This window comes from Anastrepha ludens, chromosome 2, assembly GCF_028408465.1.
Source record: "Anastrepha ludens isolate Willacy chromosome 2, idAnaLude1.1, whole genome shotgun sequence".
Taxonomy (NCBI): Eukaryota; Metazoa; Arthropoda; class Insecta; order Diptera; family Tephritidae; genus Anastrepha; species Anastrepha ludens.
In genome coordinates this window covers 66,181,705-66,200,770 of record NC_071498.1, presented here as the reverse complement: position 1 = coordinate 66,200,770, position 19,066 = coordinate 66,181,705, and the positions used below count along the sequence as shown (strand labels likewise).

Sequence of the window (19,066 nt, the reverse complement as noted above, 5' to 3'; positions counted from 1 at the left end):
ATTTACGAAATGATTTTGACCTTCCAAATATATGGTTCTCCATGTAACAAAAGGAGCAAATTACAAAATTTTGCCTTCGGATACACTATTCAAATATTTATGTAGAGAATATTCTAATAAACTATTTTGGCATCTAGTTCAGTTTTCGTATTGATCTTATCGAATTCTAGATATAAGAAACCATCCTCATCTTTTTTTTAACATATTATATAACATTTTGCATATATTCTACGACGTTGCGGATATATGACGTTTATCACGTAAACAATTTTGGTGAACCAAAATTACTTTTTTATTTATGTATTGTTTTTTTCGGTGGCAACGACACATTTAACTTGATATCTGGCAGCATAAGTGATTATTTTACAAGTTCTGTTTTCTTCCTTTGATCAAGAGCAGAAGAGCACAAGTCTGCGAAAAGTTGAGAAGTTTCTGGTACGCAGTTGGAGTGAATATCGTTTTTGTGAAAATTACCTTTAATTAAGTCGCATAAATCATATCCTTTACTATTCAAATCAGAGAATTGCGACTGTATTTAGCAGAGCAGTTGCGACAGCAGCAATAGTTTAACAGAAAAGTGGGTGGGATTGTGCGAGAGGGGTCGACAACAACAAGTGCAGAGCAAAGAAAAAAGCGTACTATTCACAAAGTGATTGTCACTAGCGCTGGCGTTAGCGACGACTGACAAATACAAAACAAATGTGCAAATAAATAACATAGTAATTGTAATATAACTTGCAATAGTTTCAACAGTATAAGACCATACGTTATTCAACAAAAAAGTAAAGTCAGCAAAGTTGTAGATGGGAACGGAAATGCCGTGCCAAAAGCAGTGCGGACACATAGTACTGCTGCTTTCACTGCTGTTGGGTCCGTTGACCACAGGTAATATGGTACATACGTTTTGTCATTTCACAGCATCCTAGTGGCGGCCGCCTTGTATGATTGCATTACCGTCTGCCTACAGTGATTCTCATTTGTGCTTACAGTTTTTTTTTTCGCTAAACGATAGTTTTGCTGCAATAAATCGATATACGCCCACTAAATGTTTAATAAATATATAGATTTGTATTTGTTTCTTTTTGTTTTTTTTTTATAAATATTATTATGTATGCCTCGTATTTTTAATTAATACTTTTGTTTTTAGTGAAAGCCTACTACGTCGACATAAAGAGCAGCGGTTCATCAGTCATCGGTGGCACCGTGAACTTCAGTGCTGTTTTGTATGATGATGGCCAAGTGGCAAATAAGGGAGATTATATGTTTAACTGGGAGGATAATGCACAAGTCCCAAATCATGTGGTGAGTAAGCAATATTGTTGTTATGATTGAGTATTGGATCTACCATAGTTCTCACTGTTGAAGCAACAAAATGCACTTTTCCAAAAACTCTTCAAAATGTTAGTGCATATAATCCCGACTAAGGTGGAAATAATCATAGAGCATTATTTTCGAATAGGTTTGGTTTTTCATTCAATCGTAAACAATTTCAAAACAAAAACCGGGGGTGTACATATACGAAACATGCGCTAGTAGTTGTTTTGGCATGACTAATACACTTTATACAAATACTTTTATTTATTTGTTTTTAGTTTTTGCAAATTCTTTTTTATCACTTCGTAATTCTTGCGAGTATCAAAGAATTCTGTATGAGTGCTTACGTACCTACTTTTTATATACAGAAAAATCACGTATAATGACTTACAACAACGTTTATAAATACTCGAATTATAATGATTTAATTTTTTTATGAAGTGGCAATAAAGTATTAATGATACCAAAAACCTTAGCCAATATATACGAATACTCATAAAACACAAAATTTAATGCAAATTCTCTATTGCATGAGCTCTTAAAAAATTTGTGATTTTTAAACTGCATTAATGTTTTCTTAGTAATATACAAAGGTATTTGTTTATAAGAATTTCCAAAGATTTTCCATTGGGTTCACAAATACCGTTAATAATAAAAGATTCCATTATAATTTTAACTTTTTGTTTCGGTCTGTTATAGTTGGTATCATCTAGGGGTGATCATCACAAGTCCTTGGAGATTCATCTAAAATCAATCGGACAAGAAAAATTAGTTTATTAATAGATAATCTTGTGCCTGATCAAAGTTTTTTTTCAAAATTAACAATTTCAGGAAATATTTTTCAGATTTTCTAGAAAAAGTCGACAATTAATTGTTAAAAAAAATTGAAATTTTAGAAAACAAAAATCATTTGAGGCCCGAGTTTTTTATGTTTTTCAAAAGCAATATAAATTGTATTGAAATCTACCAAACGGGTTTTAAGTTACAGTGATCACCAGTTCAAAAAACATAGTTTTGAGAAAAACCACATTTTAAGTTTTGTTATCGATTTATGGAGCGCCCGAGCGCCCTTTGTTAATTGTTGAATAACTCGAAAAGTATTTGTCGGATTCACTTCAAATTCTCACACAATATTTTTAAGATATTATGCGTTAAGAAAATGCAAAAAAATCCAATTTTTTCAAAATTCTGACTACCCCTAACCCCTTAAACCACTTCGAAACATAGTTTTGATAATAGAGCATACTAAAATTTTTGAAACTTATAATTTCCAAAGATTCTTTATGAACACGTTTTTATTGATTGTTTTTACTTTCTTTACGAACGTAACCAACTGTAACCTGTCAGTATAATCGTACACTATGAACACGTTTGAAAGTAACTATGTGTGCATTGTACTCGTTTATATGCATGTATGTATGTATAATTTGCATACTTTAAATAGAAGGAGCGAGAATAGTTAGAGTAAGACGTACTTAGAATATAAAACAGAATTACAATAGACGAATATTTACCTCAAGAAATGGTGGAGTACGTTTGCAATGTGTCAAGTATGTATGATACATACATTATGCACACATACATGCATATTTGCAGGTAAATGTAAATATGTACATATATCCATATTTGTCTAGCATGACAATTCATCGGGGATTTTTGGATTTGTAGCTGCATTCCTGGAATGTAATTATTGTAATTTATACGATTCTCTTAGCAGGAATATTTGTAAGAAAAACTTTCCTGTATACTACAAATTAAGAATAAGGCTCATTTATTTTGGAGTTTCGCTTGACGCATTTCAAAAAATTTCAAAGTTGATTCAGCTGCACACCCCCAAACGAACTTGTTTATATTTCGTCTGTAATTTCATTGCAAAGTTTAGCGACCCAATTGCAAGAAATTTTACTTAAAAATATGGTTCCATTTGTATTTCAATTCTTTATTTATGAAAGCATTTCATTGCATTTCAATTTTATTTCAGTCTAGGTAGGTAGGTAGGTGGTGAAAAGGTTGAAGTACCACTCTGGCACTCCTCAAGTAGCACTAAAGCGTCGTTTTGACACCATTTTGAAACCTCCAACGGGCAGATATCTACAGCCAGCCAGAGTTGTTGATGTAATAGGGAAGGTTGAAAGGATTTAGGTTGGCGCACTGCCCCAAGCTGTCGAAGAAACGAGCACCCAGTGACCTTAATCGTCTAGCTGCCAAACAAGAAATAAGTTGTGCAATTCCTCTTTAACAACAGCCAGGGGGATGCCGATGACTGGGTAGGAGATTTCTGAGACCAATTCAATTGGCCCCTTCCTGGTCAGCTCATCAGCAATTTGATTGCCCTCTATGTTCCTATGTCCTGGTACCCAGATTTCAGTCTACTGTGCAAAAATCTTACAGATTGAATTACAGGACTTGTTTATTTATAAAGTACATTTAGAAATGCATGATTTCTTACAGGATATTTTATAGTTTTGCATAATTAATATTTGTTTAAATAGTTCATTAAGTGAAACGGCCTGACACCTCACAAAGAAAAGTCAAATATCAACGGTATTTTGTAGTCAGTTGAAGCTATATTTAAAAAAAAATTGCTTATTATTTTGCAACGGGATGTATATGAGAAGAAGCTACGGCAAGTATTATATTATATATGTACATCTATTCCGTCCTTACTTGAGTTTTCGTGCATTTTCGTGCAGTTATTGATAAAATTTTGCCCACTCGACCTTCATCAAAATTCATCGACACGTGCACATATGCTTTCCTATGAGGCACATCGAGCAATAAGCTATGCAGTTCAAACGCAATTGTGCACTTCATAAATAGTTGCTATCCCGCTGTACTTTATTATATTTGTCATATAGAATATTATTATTGTTATCTCATTCATTTGCATTTTTTGCTAGTTTTATATTATATTTTTTAAGTTTTTCTATTTTGCTTTTTTATTGTAAGCAAAGTAGTTCATTCAATTTTATGCAAATTAATGACTATCAATTCAGGGAAAATGTGACGAATATAATTAAATTTAATTCTTTATCGTGAATTCCGCATCGGTTGGTGTGAAAGACAGTTCATGTGTGCATGCCTGTATTGCATTCTCATTCATTCACTCCATTCAGGTTTGCAATTAAGTGTAATTTTTTGTTTAAATTCACAGCAGTTTTGGAAAACCAAAAAAAAAAAAAAAAAAAAATTAATTAAAAATAAAATAAAAAAATCAGTGGCATTTAACAACAGAAATGTAGTGCTTGAGCCTTATTTCTATCCTATTCTAATGAAGAAATGGCTTCGAGAATTTACAGATTATGAAGTGCAAATCAGACTTCACTATGTTAAGTATTAGACAAGACATTTTTTTTATCGTATCAATAAATTATGAAAAGCCTGAGAAGTGTATTAAGCTTTAAGTCGAATAAGTCGAAAAAGAAAATATTTCATTTCAAATCCCTCCACTATTTCGTGAACATTCGGTTGGACTCTCCTTTTAGTTCGTTAGGCCTGCAAGAAGGAAACGTTTCCATAGTTGAAGCAAAATTGAGCCTAAAACGGAATCAAAATATTTTTATACATTCATACATTCCAAAATTATATTTGTTGTTTGGGAATGGTGTTTGGTTCTTCTTACATACATATATAATTGGCGCGTAAACCCTTTTTGGGCGTTTGGCCGAGCTCCTCCTCTTATTTGTGGTGTGCGTCTTGATGTTGTTCCACAAATGGAGGGACCTACAGTTTCAAGCCGACTCCGAACGGCAGATATATTTGTGAGAAGCTTTTTCATGGCAGAAATACACTCGGAGGTTTGCCATTGCCTGCCAAGGGGCGACCGCTATTAGAAAAATGTTTTTCTTTTAATTTTGGTGTTTCACCGAGATTTGAACCTACGTTCTCTCTGTGAATTCCGGATCGTGTTTGATAAGATTAAATGCAATGACTACAGTAGGTTCTGTTTTTATGCGGTAGATACGTTCCGCAAGAAACAGCATAAAAAAAGCTACTAGCTCTATAGTAAAACTATAGATACGTTTCAAAAGTGATAAAACCGCATAAATCTGAAATAATGTAATAAAATCGCATAAAAAAGGGCACTAGTCCCATATTATAACTATAGATACGTTCCATAGACCGCATGAATCTGAAATAATTAAATAAAATCGCATAAACAAAATATTGTATTTGAAAATTATATATTATCTTTATTTAAAAAACGTCAGAATCGAAAAATAAATTTACGTCAGAAATAGAATCAGATAATACCCACATGTTGCGCATTCGTTTAGGATTTGGCGTAAAATCACTGTCGTCACTTGAGGAAATGTACACGTCTGATATCGATGGTTATGCAGGCGGTTCCATACTTGTAGGGTTAGCATTTCTGATGTAATCTGTGATGGGTTTTTGCTTAGCTGGTTTAGAATCTTGTTTATATGTACAATTCCCGATAGGTCGACATGCATTTTGTAATTTAAAAAAAAACCGCACTATTTCAAAACCGCATAAAAAAAAGCCGCATAAAAACAGAACCTACTGTATATTAAGTTTAGGATTTGATAAAGAAGTTTACTAGATATCCATAAATTTTTTTGAAATGAGATCATTTTTCTCTCTGATATCATCCTTCTGTGTTTCGTATTTAAATGGTTTGTGAATACAGTAGGTTCTGTTTTTATGCGGCTTTTTTTTATGCGGTTTTGAAATAGTGCGGTTTTTTTTTAAATTACAAAATGCATGTCGACCTATCGGGAATTGTACATATAAACAAGATTCTAAACCAGCTAAGCAAAAACTCATCACAGATTACATCAGAAATGCTAACCCTACAAGTATGGAAGATATATAAAGATATAATTTTCAAAGATACAATATTTTGTTTATGCGATTTTATTTAATTATTTCAGATTCATGCGGTCTATGGAACGTATCTATAGTAATAATATGGGACTAGTGCCCTTTTTTATGCGATTTTATTACATTATTTCAGATTTATGCGATTTTAGCATTTGAAACGTATCTATAGTTTTACTATAGAACTAGTAGCTTTTTTTATGCTGTTTTTTTTAATGCTGTTTCTTGCGGAACGTATCTACCGCATAAAAACAGAACCTACTGTATTGTTTTACATTACCGTTGTAAAGGCGATAGTGCCTCACTTTGCTATACTAATTTTCAATTTGTCGGCTTAGGCTGTATTGAAATAAAGCTTTGTTCACAATAAAAGTTCTGTGACATATTGCAAAGTTTTGACTATTTGTTTATTTTTAATAAAAAAAAAATTTTCCATAAAAAATTCTACAAAACCGTAAAATTTGTGTATTTCTGTGTATTATCGTAAAAATTTGAAATTTTGGCGTTTGCTTTAGCAGAACTATATTAATAAAAAAAAAAAAAATCTCCATGGCTTCATCTCTCTAGTTGTGTACGTTAATTTCCTTAATATCTGATTCGACGTCATCTCTTTCGTGGGCGCCAACTTTTTCTTCCTCCTGTGGAAATAAAAGCTTTTCTAGCATTTCGCATCCGCAGTAATCTGTGTAATTCAATCCATCTAATCTGTGTCTGCTTTGGTAAAACGTATTACAGATTGTTTTTGAAGAATTTCTTCGATTTCATTGTTGTAGCGAATGCGGAAGGTGTCGTCTATTGTTTTCGCCGGACCATATATTTTCCTTATGACGCGCCTTTCGAAGCACAACAACTGATGAATATCATTTGTTTTCAGCGATCATATTTCTGCGCTATATGTAAGGAGGGGTCGTATCAGTATTTTGTACAATCTTGTTTTCTGTGCTCTAGACAAATCTTTTGATTTTAATAGTTTTATGTTAGAATGATGGCCTTATTTGCAGCAATCTAAAAGTTAATGAAAACATAATTTCATCTATGCCATACGAAACTAAATGATTAATCTTTTTTTTTTTTTGTGGTAAAATTTATAGTTGATAGAATGTATCTTGTAAATAGGTCCATATTTGTAATACAGCTATCAACTGTTAACATAGCATTTTCTGTTAGCCAGCAAAGCACTGCTAACTCGGTCTTGAAAGGGTGTTAACGGGCTCTATAGAAAATTTAAATTCTCTGCATGGAAATTTTAATACGATGCTTAGATGCAGTTAAAGCTCTGTGGACATGGGCTATATATAAATCGATTTCTCTCATCATTCGAAACCTTTTGATATCCCAAACATATAAGTTAAACTATCTGGCTACGGTGGTTAAACAAAATAATTGTTCCGGACGAGACCGGTCTTTATTCGTTGCTTGATATTTTACAACTAAAACTAAAAGCTAAGCCCGTATGCTTGCAAATTGACCTGTACTTTGCTGGGTAGGCGTTTCCCACGGGCACGCCAATCGCTGCTCTGTTATTTCCTCAGTGACTTTTTGGTTGTGAATGTGGAGTGTTAGATTACCATCATATATTTATTCGGTTGTGTGATGTATTGTGTTAGTTTATACAAAGTGGCATAAAATTAATCATCCAATTTTGTTTTCGAATAACTGCATGGAAATCTTTTGAACATTTTGAATTCTGCAGCTGTCTAGTTCACAAGTGCCAAATATGATTGACGTATAACGCCATTTGCGAAAATTATAAATCTTCCGATAGGGTAATTAATTTTGCGCCACCTTGTATTTATATATCGTTTCTTTTTTTACCTTCTATTAATTTGAAATTCTGAAATTCAGTTTGAACCAAATATTAACATGGCAAATCATTAAAAGCAGGTGTATGTTTACAATTTTAACGTACTGTACCTGCACATACATACACATGCACATATGTATATACAAATATGACATATGCACGTGTTCTTCCATTTAATTCTTTCTTCGAGGCGTAACTGTAGATATTGAGCATGTCAAGGCAGACTTGCGCTGGCAAAATGTGGGACGACTATAAATAGCATTGAACTTGTTTTTTTCAATGGCCCGCATTTTATTATTATTACATACATCTTACTTTACTATACTTTAGGCGAATTGCATTTACAATAGTTTTCGAATGTTTTTTTTCCCGAATATGTTAAGGTTAAAGTTAGGTTAAGCTGTGGTCCAGACAGCGGCACATTCGTATAGGTTGACACAGGCATCAGTGATTGCGGCTGCAAGTGACCTTACTGCTTATTTTATGAGTCGGGAGGGGCATTTGCAGAAGGAGTTTTTTGTTTAGAGAGGAAATTAGAGGTAAGATTGGCTAAGCAGGGTTCCAATAATAGTACAGCGTGATGGATACAAGGATGGATTTTTGGAAGTTTTAAAAGCTAAGGAAATTTATGAAATGTTGGAAGTGTTTAAGGTGTTTTCGCCATCAATTAGTACCTACAGTTGAAAGGATGTCAAGGGCGTCTAAAAACAGCAAGCAGCAACAACATCAGAAATCGTTGGAAAAATACAGGATATCGTATAGGAAAATCGTCGAGTGACTGAAACAGATTTAGTAGAAGCCCAAGGCATCTCATTGGGCAGTATAAACAATATTTTGACTGAAGTATTGGGTTTCAAGAAACATTTAGAGCGTTTTCGAAAGGATAAAGTGGTTTTTGTGCGTCGATTCATCACTATGAATGAGACTTGGGTTTATCACCATGATCCTAACTCAAAACAAGAGTCTAAAGAGTGCCGTGAACCTGGTTCCTCGGCTCCGAAACGAGTTCGAGGCTTTGGCTAAAATCCATGAATCAAAGTTCAAACTTTTGGAGCATACATCGTATTCGTCAGGTTTGACCCCTAGTAACTTTCATCTATTTCCACACCTAAAAAAAATCATGCGTGGAAAGCGTTTTGCATCAAATGATGAGGTCATAACAGCTGTGGAAGCGTATTTTGCAGTCCTTCCAGATTCTCCCTTCAGGGATGGAATTCATAAATTGGGATCTCGTTGGAACAAGTAGCACTTGGTCGAATATAAATCGGGGCCTTGCATTTTACCTGAAATTTTGTTACCAAGAAATTGTATTACCTTTCCCCCATTAAATGTCTGAATGAGCCCCAATTAAGAAATAAATCTCCATGTCATCAGGTTCGCTAAAAGAGTTCATGAGCTCTGAAATAGCCGCATGATTTGTAGAGGCACCTGGTGTTCAACTAACAAATGAGGCGTTGGTCTGATATTTTTTTGTTTAGCTTTTCATTCAGCAATTTCTAAAAACACGTATGCATTTTTCACATATAACAATTCTCTGCTGAACATATGCTTGCGTCTTTCATCCCTGCTATGAAAAAAAAAAACTGGAATACAATTTTAAAATCTGTCCTATATTTCAATGTTTTGTATTTTTATGAATTCCAATTACGTAAATTTGTACATTGGCACTCCTTTGTTTGGAGAAGTTTGGGCTATCTATTTCCAATTTGTGAATACAATTTCAGAGCTACTGGGGGCGCACGCGAACTGCCGTGTTAAGTGCAAAGCTCTTTTATTATAAATATGTAGCTGAAATGTTGTAGATAATATTCTTTTGATGACTAAAGTAAATAATGGTATTTCATCATTTGAGCGATATCAATGAGATAAGTAATGGGAAATTTATTTTATAGTCAGGTCATTAATAAGAATGGTTTTTGCTTTTTTGGGTTTTTTTTTGGAAATAAGTTAAAAGTTATTTGTTGTTCTAATAACAATTTTTTTTTTTTTTAATTTTTGTATATTATTTATTTTAATTCTTTTTACATTTTTGTATTCCTTTTTTAATTTTCTTTTTTTTTATTATAATTTTTGTATATATTTAAAAAAAAATTTGTAATTCTTTATGATATCATATTAATTCGTTTTAAATTTATTATAATTTTTTATGGTACAGTAGGTTCTGTTTTTATGCGGCTTTTTTTTATGCGGTTTTGAAATAGTGCGGTTTTTTTTAAATTACAAAATGCATGTCGACCTATCGGGAATTGTACATATAAACAAGATTCTAAACCAGCTAAGCAAAAACTCATCACAGATTACATCAGAAATGCTAACCCTACAAGTATGGAAGATATATAAAGATATAATTTTCAAAGATACAATATTTTGTTTATGCGATTTTATTTAATTATTTCAGATTTATGCGGTTTTAGCATTTGAAACGTATCTATAGTTTTACTATAGAACTAGTAGCTTTTTTTATGCTGTTTTTTTTTTATGCTGTTTCTTGCGGAACGTATCTACCGCATAAAAACAGAACCTACTGTATTTAAAAGTCCATGGCTAACAGAAAAGATTGGATATAGTAAGTGAAACAATTCAAAATGGCGAAAATAAAAAAAAACTTCCATTCAACGTGTCAAAGAAATAGATTTTCGGTTACTATGATTTTTTGATTCTGCCGTCTTGATATTTTTGACTAATCCGATTTGACGATCCTTAGCGATGAGAATGTTTAAAAATAGTAGCAGATCGAAAAAGTAACCCGAGAGTTCTCTTTGGGAAGGCAAAAGACTTCTAATATTTGAAGTCGCACAAGCTACGAAGTTGAAGAAAAATCAAACGAAAAGTGGGCAAAAGCGTATAAATTTCCTCCAGACTCCTTATGATTGTTTAACCCATTACTGCCTTATTCGTATTTAAATATCAATAAAACAATGTTTGCACAAAAATGCATTTCTCGGAAAAGGTAAGTGCAATTTATGAAGTTTTCTCTTCTGACCATAGAGTCATTTACGTATCTTAGAAGGTTAGACGAAATTTCGATTATTAGTCGTCTGGCGGTCGTGTAATAAAATTGATTTTGTCTGCTTTTGGCCAATACCCTGCTCGTCCCTTCCACTTCTCGCTTCTACTTGCACTTCCTCACAAATCAACAATTTTCTTTTCTTTTTGTAATATTTTCTAAACTATCAAGAAACTTTGTATAAAATATAACGTATTTTTTTACTTCATTTTGACTCCCTGAGGTGGAAAACAGGCGTATAAAAAATTCGCGTTTTTTTTTCTGACAGGATGAAGCAAATTCGATTCCTTCAACCTAGATCCTAATAGTTCATGGTGAAGGGTTTGCTTAGCGTAGTTCACAGTTTGACGCCAGTTTGAGTTTCGTAGCCTTAGCTCGTCATCTGTAAATTTGGTTTAGAGCCAAAAGTATGCTCTTGTGCGCCAGGAACAATATGAGCAGAATGCCCTCGTTAAACAATGATAAACCTTCAAGAGCATTTTTGCCATGAAAAGAGCTTATCATGCAAACCATCCATAATAGCCCTCCACTACTAGGGAAAAATAATTAAAAATATAAAAATTTCGAGAAAAAATTCAGCTAAATATCTAAAAAAAATGCACATACTGGTATGTGATAATTTGACGTTCCGGCTACCATGGGAGCCAAGGGTAAGAGACCAGGTTTGACCTTCAATTATAGTGAAACGAATTTGAGCGAGTCAAGGATGCTTTGCTCTTTATATATATGTATTTATATGTAATTGACCCTTTTTGGGTGTTTGGCCGAGCTCCTCCTCCTATTTGTGGTGTGCGTCTTAATCTTGTTCCACAAATGGAGGGACCTACCGTTTTAAGCCGACTCCGAACGGTAGATATTTTTATGAAGAGCTTTTTCATGGCAGAAATACACTTGGAGGTTTGCCATTGCCTGCCAAGGGGCGACCGCTATTAGAAAAATGTTTTTCTTTAATTTTGGTGTTTCACCGAGATTTGTACCTAAGTTCTCTCTGTGAATTCCGAATGGTAGTCACGCACCAACCCATTCGGCTACGGCGGCCTTTACTATGCTGAAAAAGAAAATTGTGAGGCAACCTTCGGCTGCTACGTTACTTGTGAGATACAGCCGAATTCTGCACGATCATTTCACACACTCGTCCAATCAATCATTGTACAGACGGCAACGAAGTGTCATTGGTTGATTTTTCTCGCATATCATTAACACATTTTTTGTTTTTTTGTAAATACATCCCAAGTGACGTCTGCCCATTAGCTGATTCTGCCAAATTCGCTCAGAGCCGAATAACGGTTTGCTAAAGAGCTCACCTTTAAAATCTTCTCACCACGTGAGCAAATAACTTCGGCTGCCACATCTGCCGCTCGTTTCACACGCATTCACACACTCCTCCAATCAGGCGTTGTTCAAACGGCCACGAAGTAATATAAGCCAAGACTGTGTTGATTTTTTTCGTCCAATCACCAAGGCAATCTTAGTTTTTTCGTAAACAAACCACTGTCATTACGCCGGTTACGTCAACCAATCAGCTGATTCTTTGAATTCCGGTTAACGGTCGGATATTGGCCACACCTCCTAAATTTTTTTTTCCTACGCGTAATTTTATTTGTTGTCAAATTTTTGCAAATATATTTCATACTTTTACATAGATGTGTTTGTAAATACGTAGGTGTTTATTGTAAATAAAAAAGTTAACTCTCTTTAAATTTTCAGGAAATCAACAGCAAGTACCCATATAGCAATTGGTCCGTAACATATCCAATGAATACAACTAAACCTGGCGATTATAGGGTCACCTTGAAAGTAGATAAAAACTACATTATTTGGATAAATATAGCCACCAATCATATAGATTACAAAATCGACGAATCTTTGGGTGGCGAACTGTTGCTGCTACAAAACGATACCAAGCTCAAAAACAATTTTGTGTCCACGGGGAAGCCAGTCAATCACACCATACAATTGCGTCCGAACGATGCGGAATTACTCGCCGAAAAGGCTTATGAAGTGCAAACATATTGGTACCGAAATTGTACTTATATAGGCGCGGTCAAAGGGCTGAGCTATGTGGCGCAGTATACTGAACCAGAAGAGGATTACAAAATTGAGGCATTGGTGCGTTAGGGTGTAACATTTTTTTTTAATTGAGGTTTTTTAATATATTTTGGTGTTTTTCTCAACAGGTCGTAGCGACGTTCGAGAAACCTCCTGAGCCAACTACTACAACTACAACCACTACCACCACAACAACGACAACGCCAAAACCTACAACAACCACTACTACTACTACCACAACAACAACCAGTACCACTACCACAACACCAAAGCCAAATAGCAGCACAACACCACCCAAAGTTATCTCAGCAAATGCCACAACATCAGAATTAGTGCATCGCCAACGTCGCGGCGCAGCTGCACCAATACCATTGTCGTCACCTGTAGCAAATCAACCAAGCCAGGCGGCCAAACCTGCAATGCATGCAGAAGCAACACCTAATGTGAGCAACCAAACCAACGCGGAAACAGACAGCTCGAACACAAGCGTAGCATCGGCGTCCAAAAAACTCTCATTGCCCATACTTATGTCACCACTGTCGATGGACGAATTGCCGCCCTACAATTGTGTCAGTGGCGAGTTCATTCAGCGTGATCCTAAAAAGTTGACGGGCTTATTTCAGCATTATGTTTCCGCCAAAGGTTAGTTAGAATAGGCAACATTATCAAAATAAGCGCTTATTATTTTGATTAAAATTATCAATTCAATTTACATTTGCTTGCATAGCACCCGTCTCGGATTTCAAAGCTAACGGTCAAAATTGGTTACAACGTGGTGATATGTTGCGACTGCAAGTGCATTGTAAGGGATCTGCTTCGTTACAGATGTGCATTCAAATCTTCAATGGTGAGTTGATTTTACGAAGACATTATTATTACTTTTTTTTTTAAATGATTTCTTTTCATACGTATAGCCCCATATAACGCCACTGGCAACGAGACCTGTCGCTACTATTTTCCGCTTGATAAGTGCGAATACAATTTCACACGATTTTTCTACGAGAGCAAAACTGTTTTATTTTTCATACGTAATGAAGTCTCTGAGAAGTTAAATCAAGTCACTATTAACATCTACGAAGGTACATATTCACATACGCGATAAGCGCGCGCACATCGCATGCTACTTAAATCTGGCGATTGCATTACAAAATCTAAGCTGATAATTTGGTGTTGCTGGAATATTTATTTTAATACCGCATCTTTCTATTTCATTTAGCAAAAGTGCAATCGCAATTGTCCGTGGTGGTGGTGCCCGTGTCATTCACTTTAATCGCTGTCATATTAATCGTGTTCGGAGTCTCGTATTATGTGCAATCACGAAATCGGTAAGTGTTTTGGTCGTGCATAATTCAACTCTCGTTAGCATATTTGTACACATTTAATTAAGTTACTGAATTTTTTTTACTTTTTTACATGCAAAAATTTATTCGTAATTATTTTTTATAAAAATATATAATTCATTTGATAAAAAATTTTTATAAATCAGACTTCCAAACTTTGTACGAAATTCGCAAAAAATGAGCAAATTTCAAAAAATAATCAGAATTAAAAACACCGTTTAGATACGCAGTTTTATAGCCAATTAAATTTTCATACAATGAAGTGCAAGTTTTCAAAACGATCTGTCCCGAGAGTTCGCCGCCCTGAACGGACCCCGGCAAGGGGATGGACTCTCATGTATTCTCTTCAATATTACTCTTAAAAAGGTTATCCAGACAGAATGTGGGTCAAATACTCAAAATCGGTGATTATAACCATTGATCATGACAGCAAAATTTCTACAGAGGTTGCGCATAGATTCCGCTGCTATTTCTTACAGAGCCGCCTTTTAGACAGGGGAATGAAGATTTTGCTGTACCGCTCAATTATTCTTCCCACTTTACTATACGGTGCTTAAACCTGGTCACTCCGAGATGCGGATAAACAAGAGATCTTTGGTGCGATATATACTAAAAGCAAATAGCGAAAGCGCTACAAGCATAAACTCGAAAAGCCGTATGTACACCCGTATGTAATAATCACAATAATGATCAACAGACTGAGATGGGCGGGTCACATATCACGAGCTAATACTGATTACCCACTCCAACAAATACTCTTTGAAAAGTGCCACAGACTTAGAAGATGGGGCCGCCCAGATGGATTGACGGTGTAGATTTTTGGGATTTTGGGCATGGGATATGCAGGCCCGAAACCGAGGCAAGTGGAGTAATATGCTGCAGCAGGCGAAGACGGTGTTCGAATTTTTCTCAATATATACAAATTAATGTCGTCCATATCACTAATTTACCATATTTTTACAAATTGGTAAAATAAAAGTTGCTATTTCTGAGTTCTCTTTTGAAACTTCTGGGATAGGTTTACAATAAAATTGAAATTGTGTTAGTGGAGTATGAAAAAATCAACCAATGACTCTTTGTTGCCGTCTAAACAACCACTGATTGGGCGAGTGTACATATGAAATGAGCGTGCAGAATCTCCCAAGTGATGTAGCAGCCAAAGTTCCCCTTACAACTTTCTTTTTCACCATAGCTAAATAGCAAGTCTGGTAATCTATCATCTTTGGCCGCTACGAATGAAATCAATGATACCACTCTTCGAATTTCTAATTTACAACGTAATCACTCCATATCAGTTTTCAATAAAAATATCGAATTAAAGCTCACCACACGTAGCGTTGCAAAGGCGCAAAATACGAAAGTCAACCCTCGTAAAATTTAATGGACTATAAAAGTGCATACTCAGAACTTTTCTTAAGATTTTTATTAAAAAGTTGAACATTTTAATGTAAATTTCTTTTAATTTGTTAAAATATTCTGAATTTCTTACAAAGTTTGAAACTTTGATTTATAAGATTTTTGTTAGTTTCCAATGAACTATATTTTTATAAAAAAATTTACGAAAAAAATGTATTACGAATATTGTAAAACGATAAAGTGACTTAATTATGTGAGCCCAAGTGTATACAATTCCGTACTATTTTGAGGCAGTAACATCATTACCAATGAACATTTTCCACAAAAATCAAGCCAAACGTAGTCATAAAGGAACTGCTTAGCCTCTCAAGAAAGGATATCTCGTAGGTCGTGGCTTGTATAACCGGTCATTGGCTATTTGGCAGGCAATTCTTGAGATTAGGTATTTTCTGCCATGAATATTGTAGAAGTTGTAAAGACAAGAAAGAGGAAGAAACAGTTGAGCACTTCCTTTGCAATGGTTCAGCCTTAGCTAAAATCAGAGCAGGTTTTCTAGGTAAATATTTTTTCCAATTTTCTTACGGAACTGTCTGTCGTGGGGTTGAAACTAATCCTGCATTTCATAAGAGTCACAAATTGGTTCCATGAAGAAAAGTAAATGAGGTTCCCGTGACGCACAGTGGTGTCACAATGAGCCTGTAAGGTCTAAGTGAGTTGGTCGTACATACCGACCACCAGGTTAGGTTATGGTCATAAAAAGTGGTTTCCAAGCAAACAAAGCCGATAGTGCTTACATAAACCTATGAAATTTATTTTTCAGAACTAACTCTGCAATGTTGGCATACTCCTTTATGTTTACTTTAAATCTTAATAGAGGTCAGTCTCCATCTGGTAACACTAGGGACCAAGAGGTCTACGCATGGCTTAATGCCAGCCGGGTTAACCTAACCTAACCTATCACTTCAACTACAACTATACCGTTAATTCTACTACTACCTATTTTTAAATATACCGCAAATACTTCATCACATTTTTGACTAATTCAATTCCGTTTTCTCTTGCAGCTTTACAGTTGAGGTAGCCGATTTTAATTTTGGCGAAACGCAATCTGTCGATATGGAGTACAAAACGTTTCAGCAACGACTCATAGACAGCATACGCGAAGTGTGGCCGTGGCGGCGACGCTATACCGAATTCGGTTCTGACATGGAACCCGAGCTAGATCACAATGGCGGCATTGGTGGTGCCTTTGACAACGGTGAGCAGCATACCACCACTGGTGGGGAAAACGAAAACAATTCCACAACGACAAACGCCAATAATGGCAATGTGGCTATCGATAGCAATCTCAGATATAATTCATTGACTTAAAAATATTACTTTCATAGTGAATAGTATTTGTTTTCATATTTTTTTTAGAATTTGTACAATTTTCCAAAAGTCTTGGATTTCAAATTTCAAATGCGCACTAAACATTTGTAGTAGAACGGAAGAGAAGAAAAGCAGTCATGTGAAAATTGATAATTTGAAGGAACGAAAAAAAGAGAGAAAAATGCGAAATGAAGTTGGTACATTGTTATTGTTCTTATACTTGTGCTACTTGGGGAGTGCCAGACGGCCACTTCAACCATTTCACCTATACTTGTATTTTTATTATATTTAAAATGCTGTAGCGTGCAGTTCTCAGGTTGTTTTTTTAAATCCATTTGAATTACGCGTTCAAAGCATTCACCGTTTATATTTTGTGTTAACGTATTTACATATATACACAAATACTTATTGTTTTATCCTTATTTTTTGCTAGTATATATTTTTTGTATTTATCAGTATATTTAGTTTGTATATAAATTTAAATAAACATCTCTTATTAAAGCATCTTTATTGTGCGCGACAAAACTAACATTAAGCATAACCAACTCATAAAAAGATTGAAAAAATATATAAAAATTAAATTAGATTTGAGCAAAGATTAAATTTCCATATTTGCCAAATCGTCAAAAGTCCAATCGACTTCAAATTTTTGCGCTACACATTTCAATTCAAAAGTTTTTTGCTCTTGTAAACCTTAAAAGGCGCTTTTTTAACTAAGAAAACACTGGTGTAAGACTGCAACATTCTTTAAAGAAAATTAAATGCGAAAGAGGCAACTTGAATTAGTAGTGACATGATGCACATCTCATTAGGGAGTAAAACTTGTGAATTTTTAGCAAAAGCTGTGGCATTTCAAAAGCAAGCTGGAATTGGTAAAAAAAAAAGAACAAAAAAATCTGCTGGACATTCAAATGTTTAAAACCAAATGAAAAAGATTGCTCAATAAAAACTATTCCTTATACTTTGCCCCAACGCCAGAGCGTACACTAATTTTTCGCTGCACATTCTTACTACAATTTATCGCACATTTTCGCTTTGTGGTATATTAGTTTGTGATAATAGATGAAAGAGATAAGCAACAAAAAAAAAAGAAGAGGAGATAGTATCTTACACACATACATACATATATGCTTTATACAACATTATATGCAAAGAAGTACACACCCGCATATACACAAACACGCATCACACGTCTACTTACATATATACTAAATCATAACGAGTTATAGAAGAAAGAAATAAAATAAAATTTTAAATATTTTTTACAAATCTGTCTCTCGGTCCACTATCTATTATGCTGTACGGCTAATTGTTGGTGACATTTTGTTAAATATAAAAATATAGATTTATTTGAAAATATGTATGGGGCGACACCTCTCGAACACTTACATTTGTAAAGTATGGCAACTCATATGTATGTACCGATCCATAATTCAATTACGTATTTTACAAAATAGTAAAAACAAAAACAAAACCTATAAATAATAATAATATATACAATTAATATTTAAAAAATAAAAATATGTGAACAGTAATTGCATGTTATTTTACGCAAAACTGAATAAAAAGAACATCACAAAGTACTTCAAACCATTTGTACTAATAGTGCAATTAAACGCAATTAAATAATGCAGCGTCTTACAAGTTCGATTTTTTAGCAGTGTTTTGTTTTGGCAGCTATCACAGTTCGCTGTTAATGTAATGCGCCCCTTCTTTTGTAGAAGAACATCAAGACGCACCCCACAATTTTTTTTTATTTTAAGTGTAATGTTTGGAATTGGGAAAGGTGCTCTTTGAATTTTTTTTTAGATATTTTCGCTCAACAAAGCCCGGAATAAAAAAGTTGATCGCAAACTTTGAGTCAACCGACGCGGTACAAGATACAAAAGTAGCAGTGCATGTTTGTCTTGGCTCTTCAATGGTGTTGTAATGGGGGTTAGATATGGGGACAAAATTTCAACCGAAGGATTAAGCAAAAGACGT

The 19,066-nt window shown here is 34.5% G+C and overlaps 1 protein-coding gene across 2 annotated transcripts; it reads left to right on the top strand.

The window, feature by feature from the left end:
* Positions 1-375: 375 nt before the first annotated feature.
* On the top strand, positions 376-17,593 carry LOC128871690 (uncharacterized). 2 transcript variants are annotated; one of them, XM_054113644.1, is made up of 9 exons: positions 376-885; positions 1,148-1,302; positions 12,675-13,076; positions 13,145-13,658; positions 13,744-13,863; positions 13,931-14,095; positions 14,233-14,341; positions 16,777-16,970; positions 17,132-17,593. In XM_054113644.1, exons 1-9 carry the CDS (start codon positions 804-806, stop codon positions 17,182-17,184), a joined length of 1,794 nt encoding a protein of 597 aa, XP_053969619.1. In that variant the 5' UTR covers positions 376-803; the 3' UTR covers positions 17,185-17,593. The 2 variants fall into 2 exon arrangements, with proteins under 2 accessions (XP_053969619.1, XP_053969618.1); XM_054113643.1 differs by having other exon boundaries at positions 16,777-17,593.
* The last annotated feature ends 1,473 nt before the right edge of the window (positions 17,594-19,066 follow it).